The sequence below is a fragment of the Humulus lupulus genome, chromosome 9 (assembly GCF_963169125.1).
Source record: "Humulus lupulus chromosome 9, drHumLupu1.1, whole genome shotgun sequence".
NCBI classification, from domain to species: domain Eukaryota; kingdom Viridiplantae; phylum Streptophyta; class Magnoliopsida; order Rosales; family Cannabaceae; genus Humulus; species Humulus lupulus.
Genome location: NC_084801.1, coordinates 9,667,407 through 9,675,706, shown reverse-complemented (window position 1 = coordinate 9,675,706; position 8,300 = coordinate 9,667,407). Strand labels below are relative to the sequence as shown.

General features: G+C 33.0%; 1 protein-coding gene across 1 annotated transcript; it reads right to left on the bottom strand.

The window, feature by feature from the left end:
- Nucleotides 1-1,884: 1,884 nt before the first annotated feature.
- On the bottom strand, nt 1,885-5,170 carry LOC133801751 (uncharacterized). The gene is made up of 4 exons (XM_062240001.1): nt 4,438-5,170; nt 3,630-3,770; nt 2,979-3,065; nt 1,885-2,265 (listed from the first exon to the last, which is right to left on the bottom strand). Exons 1-4 carry the CDS (start codon nt 5,092-5,094, stop codon nt 2,167-2,169), a joined length of 984 nt encoding a protein of 327 aa, XP_062095985.1. The 5' UTR covers nt 5,095-5,170; the 3' UTR covers nt 1,885-2,166.
- Between the last annotated feature and the right edge of the window lie 3,130 nt (nt 5,171-8,300).

The following is an 8,300-nucleotide window of genomic DNA, read 5'->3' as shown; positions in this document are numbered from 1 at the left end:
AAAAAATGAGATAAGGAACAAAATTATCCACCCCGATCAAAGTGAACACGTTTAATAGTGTCCTGAAATTGAGTTTGAACTAGTTTTGAATTGAAGAAAAACAGCATAAGCTTCATCATTTGTTTTCAACAAATAAAACCAAGAAAATATGGAAAATTGTTAATAACAAATACAAAACATTTAACACCAGTAACATAATCAATAGGGGAAGACCCCCAAAGACTGGTATGCACTAATTCAAAAGGGCTAGAAGCCTGAGAAACAGAATGGGAAAAGGCAGCCTATGTGCTTTTGCTAATTGACAAGAAGTACATAAATCCATACATGGAGTGTTTTATTTAGAAAAATTACAAGAGGAAAGTAAAAATTGAACAACGTCCTTAGAGGGATGGACAAGGCGAAAATGCCACAAATTTGAGGGATTAATGATGACTAGATGAAGCTGAGGAGAAGAGGAGGTGGAGACAAACTAAGACCAAGGAGCACAGACGCGATACAAGTCATTGTCAAGTTGACCCTTGAGGAGAAGGTGTTTGGTAACCTGATGTTTAACCAAGAAAAATGACGGACAAAATTCAATAAACGTCTGATTATCACTACACAACTTGGAAACACTAAGGAGATTTTTCGTAAGAGAAGGAGAATGATAAACATGATGAAGTTTAAGTTGAGTAAGTAGGAAGGGAGGAGGAACCAATATGAGAGATAGGGGAAGCCTTACCATTACCAACTGTTACTTGATCAGACCCATGATAAGGAGATGTGGGCTTAAGCATGTTAAGATCTGGTGTGAAGTGATGGGAAGCACCCGAATCCATATACCAGTTTAGATCAGCCGTAGACGAGAACGTTGCAGTCTGGTGGGAGGGGAAAAAGAGTGGTGAGGATTGGGAGAGGTAATGGTATTGAAGTTTCAAGGTGGTGGCGGAGAAGGCCGGTATTGAATATTTGCACAGTGGTAGCATATATATATTTGCAGTGTGACCAGGCTTCAAGAAAATTTGGCAATGAGGGTGGAATGTAGGCCGAGAGCGAGGAAAATTAGAGAAAGGCGGATGTGAGAAAGGGGGGTTTTGGTTTGATGGACTGATTTGGTAAGTGAGCCATGATGGCTTGAAGGGAGCTCATGGTATTCGTGGTTGTTTGTCGTTCAAGGCGAGCATCACAGTACAAAAAGAGACTAAAGACCTCTTCAATGGACGGTGAAGGGAGCCGAATGTTGATGGAATCCACAAAAGAGTTATACTCATGACCAAGTCCTTAAAGAAAATAAAGCAACTAGTCTTTATAGGAAACTAGTTCTCCAACAGAAGCAAGGGTATTGCAAGCAGCTCGAAATCATTGAATATAAGACATGGTAGTGAGACCATCCTTCTTCATCGTTGGAGCTTAGTACGAAGCTCAGAGATATGAGAAAATGATGAAGAGGAGTAGATTTGTTCAAGAACAACCCAGATCTTAGAGGCTGCTTGGAAATCAACATTCTGACCCACAAACGATTCATGAATAGAAGCATAGATCCAACTCATAACAACCCTATTATACCGTAGCCATTGAGTATACTTTGGGTTAGGGTGGCATGTAGCTGCATCTATAAAAGGAGAAGGGCAAGGGTAAGAACCATCAATAAAAGATTCAAGCCCATTAGCAATAACAATATTGAGAAGCTGATTTTTTCACATAACGACATTATTTTCATCTAATTTGACAGCCAAAGGTTGATTAACCGATAGTAAACAGGGAAGAGAAGAAGATTTCCCAATCGGAGGAGGTGGTGGTGTACCACCAAACCCTATTGTACAAACGCCAGAAGTCGTGCTGCTGTTAGTGGCTCGATACTATGTCAGAAAGTTAAAGTAATATTGAACGAAGGAAATTAGAAAATGTTGAAAGTAAGAACAAAATAGAATACGTGTAAACCTCCTATTGGAGAGTTAGAGAGGTGATACAACTAATTGTGAATTAGGAGAAATACAGAGGATTGGCTATTGTTTAACAACAACCAATAATATTTGCTTTGCACTATTGACACCGCATGCATTTGGTACAATAAATTTGTTGATAAATAGCAATATTATGATGGTAATAGTATCATTCTAATAAATTACTTGCTCCAAAAAGAAACATTTCTCAATATTATTAAACAACATATGTAGTATTTATATTTCAGTATGGTGAGAAGGGGCCACCGCCCGAGTAACCGTCCTCAAACTCTTGCCAAAACTTTTCTGCTTCATCTTTACCCATCATCGTGTATATAACGGCCTATGAATTATCAAAGAAGAAAGAAAAAAATGTTAGATAAATAAATAACTTCGATTAAATGATGACAATATATATTCATCTTGATGTAGAATAATGTGCTAATTACAATGATAATTTAGCTAATTGCATAGGATAAAATAGATTTGTGCATGTATATAATTGATTACATGATTGTGTAAATTTCTCATTAAATTGATTATATGTCTTTTCTTAAAATATATATTCAACTATAGATTCTGTTATCTTTTCATGTACATCTAAATTTATAATTATGTAGACATAGTTAATTTTGACCCTCTACAAAAATTTTATAACACGTACATATATAGAAATCTTCAAAGAAAAACAATATACATAACACATATAAAATTATTTAAAACCATATATAATAAAGCTTTTCTTCCTGACAAAACAAAAACTAAAAAGCTTTTCTTAAATTAAGAAGTTATTCATTAATTAATAAATAAATATAATTTAACAGCAAACTCAAAGAGCTTTTACTGCATATATAGATTTGCATTTCAAAAAATATTGTAGAGAACATTAATTAAATTCACATACTAGAATGACTACGAACGTTTTTGTTAATAATTTGCTTTGGGTAGTGAATTAATAACTTTGGTATGATTTTATTTTTTGTTCTAAATATGTAACAATGATTTCCTTTTATGAGTTTTATCATTAGTTTTGATGAGAGTGAGATATGAAATAACCTTGTAAAAATCACGTCGAACAAAATCTGAAGGGATTTTATTTTCATCATCGAGGTACCCCAATCGCAAAGCTTCCCTATATTCCCCCTATGTATAAAATATTACACAATTAATACAATCATATATTATTTTTAATACAATAATATAATATTTGAAGAGAAAATGGCATTTTTTTTAATAATTCGAGGTTACTGTAATCATTATTCACTCTATATATATTGATATATTTAATCAATGACAATACCAAGGCGAAACGAAATATTTATATAAACAATAAAGACTTAGAGACAACGTCAGCTTTTTTAGAGAGAAACAGTCAACAGACAGTGAAATATCTATTGTAATTAAAAAGTAATATTCAATTATAAATTTTGCCTTATCTAATTTAATATAATTTATGCATACATTGAATTTTTTTGTGCTAAAAATATATTTAATTATTTACACTAAATATTTTCGAGCATGGTTAAGTGAACACACATTAATATAAAAAACTTTTATTAGGTAGACCTAAATTAATAATTAAATTTTAACTTTTAGTCCAACCATGTTATTTAAAGTAATAAGTCTTTGTTAGAACCAAATTAACTACTAGAGATAGATAATATATACTTATATAGAGAGAGAATATATATATATATATTTATATACCAGAATAATAAGAAGTTCTATTATTGCCATTTCGACATAGTACTTTTCCTCTGGTGCCCTCATAACAGCATCGCGTTTCTTGTTCATTAGTTTCAACGCTTCATCTCTTCTTCCAACTTTGATTAGCTCAATTGCTTTTTTCTGAAATTAAATGCAGTAAACATATACATATACCATAAACTCTATCTTTAGCAAACTATCAATGATGATCAAGTCTTTTTATTTAAAAAAAAAATCAAAATTGAATATCACACAGGTTCTCAAATATATAAGGTAATGTAACATGAACAAAAATCACATTTTGCAATTTTTTTCTTCCATCCATGAAATTTGAGTGTAATTAGTGAAAATAGTACAATATTTTATAATATTATTTTGCGATGGTCTTTTATATATATAAATATATATATTATGTTTGTAAAATGATCTTTATCTAGAATTCAGATAAGTGGTCAAGAATTTTTAAGAATCCCAAGAACATACCCCAAAGCCATATTAAAACAAGACTATTATACAAAATAATGCATATCATAAAGGCATTAAAAATTTCATACAGCCCAGTTTTCAAATTAAGTACGGCGTATGTAGCATGAATAAAAATCACATTTTGCTAATTTTTGTTTACTCCAACCATGAAATTTAATTTATTTTGATAAGGTATCCGGAAGACCATTTTATAAAAAATTATTAAAATAAGATTATTGTAGAAAGTGACTATAAAAAGATATGTTGTTTGAAGGTAAAACATTTTCAAATTAATTTGTAATTGAATTCAAAATAAAGTAAAGAAAGATAAAAGAAAAGGAACCTTAAGAGCTGAAATTTCTTCAGTGCCGGACCCCATTGGAGGGACGTTGGCCATGGAAGTGGCCTTAGGATTAGCAGAGGTCAGGAACAGAACCCCATGCAAGAATGTCTTCAAAGTATTCCTACCACTTACTGGGCTGATCATACCTACCTCTGCTGCCGGTTCCCTTGTTGATGATGATCTAGACGGAAAACGTAAGTGAAAACTAGCAATGGCATTTTGGGGTCTCATGAATACTACCATGGACCCGCAACAGAGAATCCCAAGAACATACCCCAAAGCCAAAGAAGCTCTCCAGCTACTTACTATTTTGGCTATTTTTGTACTATTGCCTCCTTCATAATCATCATGATCCTGATCTTGATGACCATAATCATGATGATCTGATGATGATGATGGTAGTGCTGATAGAGAAAATCTGCCATGATGAGCTTGAGTGGTAGTGTTGATATTGATCCTCTTTGGCTGATGACCTAGGGTAAGATCTGTACTTGTAGTGATACTACTATTATTATTAAGGGTTTTGTGTTTTGGTCTCAAAAAGACCAAATCATGAGGTTTGGTCAGTTTTGTATATGAATTAATGTTGAAACGAGTAGAGGGATGGAGGTTGAAATGAGAGTTTCGACAATGGTGGAGAATTAGGGCATGATCCATATCAGAGCAAATTGTTTTTTTCTTTTTGGATTTAAACTATTAAGGCCACTATGTATGACTAGAATCATTAATAAAAGGGTAGCAACTAGTTTGTATGTATAAATATAATAATGTTTTGGGGATTCATATATATTATTTCCTATAATGGGAAGTAAGGTATATCACTTTTATTTTGTTTTACAATTACTTGTTGCTTTCGACATAGAAAAACGAACTAATTAAAGCAATTGGGTAAGGTGTTTCTGGTGCCTAGCTGTAATTATTATTCGCACTGATATATTCTTTTTGTGTGTTTTTATCAGTAGAAAGTTCTGAAAAGTTTTATTCCAATAAAGAGTGAAAATTACAAATTATAGAAGAACCGTGATACACATGATTCCCAAGTAGTAACCAAGGCTTTACATGCCACCCTCTCTTTCATACAATACAATTATAACTTCGTGTACATATACATAACTGAAATATTTAGTTAATCACACACAAGTTTACACTGGTGCGTTTTTTTTCAGAATTAATATTAAATCCTTGATAAAAAGTAATTATATTTTACTGCATTTAAGTGTTTGAAAAATTCATTGTACTTATTTACTGTTTAAGAAAAGAATAAAAATAAAGAAACATTCTTCATCAAAGAAAGTTATGTGATTTTTTCACACATTTTTATAAGAATATTATCTACAAAACTACAAAAAACACGACCTATACCAAGAACAAATGTCGTCGGTATAAGCCAAAATATTCTCGGTATAGCCTCTACTGAAAACCTGTTCTCGGCAGTAAGTCCTCGGTACAGCCGCGTCGATAAATGTAAACTTCTACCGACGACATTCAATCTGTTCTCGGTATACGTTGTACTAAGGACAATGTCTAGAGTGGACAATATCCTCGGCACAACCAGTCCAATTTTGTCATATGGATGGGTTGTCCTCGGTATAGACTGAACCGATTTTTTTTTTTATATTTGTAATGTTTATTCACTTAATTATTTATTGATTTAATTTGAATTAAATATAAAACAATAAAATAAAATTAAAACATTTATATTAAACATATAAATAAAAACATAAGAGTACGTTTGTTGAATAAAAAAAAAGAGTTGTCCTAAACACGAAAATGTAATAGTCCATAGTAATAAAATTCATACATAAGTCCTACTGACTCGGTGCTCCAACATTGGGATCACCAGGTGGTGGTGGGGCACATTGAGATCCTGGGGTGATACAATGAGTCCGGATGCACTCCTCTAATTGTCGAACACGCTCTCTCATCTCAGAAATCTCTTCATCTCTAGTTTGTGGAGGAACAATAGTAAATAGAGTTCGGTCCATTATGTTAAGGATACGTCCATATCCTTTCTGGTGACCACGTCGTTTTCCGAAGACAGTTTGTACCAAAGATAAGTCGTCATCTTCAGGCGCACTCGAAACTGGTGTGGAACTCTCAATATCAGTTGTATGTATCTGCTGTGTGTCGTGATATGCACGCAATTCCTCCTATGATACAATATATAATGTAATTATGTATTGTAAACAAACAATTAAAAATTTGAAAAATGTTTAAAAAAACTTAACGTACCCAAGTTTTTTTTGCTGTCTCTGTCACCCACTCTGTACCTGATTTATGGTGAGTATCTATCCAGCTATCCGGGATAGGCTCAAGTTGCCCAATCTCTAAATTGCGCTATCACGCACATATATTTTTATAAAAATAATAATTAGACGTAAATAGGAAAAACAAACTTAAAATGAATTAATTAACTAACTTTTTTATAGCGCAGTGCTAGGATTGACTGAGAACCTCCGTAGCTATGCTTTTTTAGTTTCTTCCTATTTTCCTTGTTGACCCTAGAACGTTTCTGCAAAAAAGTTTCTATTATTAATATATTTAATTAAGAAAGTTAAGTTTAGCAAGAAATTAATATGATAATTTATGGGCATCGGAAAAATTCAATGGCTTTTTGTCACTGCGTATCTGTGCAACCACCATAATGATTTTGTGGCCCATTAATCGTTAAATGTTCTTTAATATCGTACTTTCAATCATAATACTTTTTAGCACGCGATGTATCAATGCCTCTCAAGATCCCAGGCATGTGCCCTTGTCCATATCTGGTACGCCCGATATTAAACAAATCATCCTAAATTACAAACATTTATTAGTAAATATGATATATAACTTAAAAATAGAATTAACATAAATACATAAACTACTTACCTCTAGATGTGCAAGTATTCTTTGTTTCGAGGAATTCGATACTTTTGATGATTGAGGACAGTCAGGATCTGTGTACTGTCGAATAAGTAATCCCAGCTCTCTTAAGAAATTTTAGCTGTAATCTCTGATCTCTTTATATGTTCTCCCTTGCACATCCCATTCGAGAGGGAGAGGACGCCCCAACTCTTCCCTTTTTTCTCGCATGTTCAATCATTTGTGGCATCCACGTTTGTTTGGAGGCGCTATTGTATGCAAATTTAGTATTTTAAAATTAATATGTATTAACTCTTAAAATTTAAGGACTGTATCAATGCATAATGTATTACTTCGATCACAATCAATTGCGATATCTGAAGGTCCATATGGAGGATCGCATCCTCCACCATCACCCCTGTGAGATCGAGCAATAACATCAGCCATATCTGTCAAATTAATCGATATTAAAAATTCATCTATACTAAACATAATAACTATAATAATCAATTATTGTTAAAAATAATTATTTCAACATATTATAAAATTACCACTTAATAATCACTATAATAATCTTCACTATCACCATCGATTTCTATGTGTTCATCTTCCTCTTCATCATCTTCTTCTTTATATTCAACTTCCTCCTCCTCTTCCTCCCCCTCCTCCCTCTCCTCCTCAATTGCAATATTATCTATCTCAACAAGTTGTAATGGGGCCTTGGTACGCTCAAAGCTAATTTGTGGCAACGGACCAAGATCAACGAATAATTGGAAATTAGAGGGACTATTGTCGTGCATAACATCTACTTCTACATCCTCCACTTGTTCTTCAACTAGTGGGATATCCCACACATTTCCGTGATGCACTTCTTGGACGACTTTCCAGTGAGATTTATTTTTAAGGTCATCAATGTAGAAAACTTGGTTAGCCTTAGGTGCTAAGATAAATTTATCATCTTTGAATGCCTCCGAACTAGTTTTAATACTCGTTATGTTTTGCTCAAACTTTAATCCTGA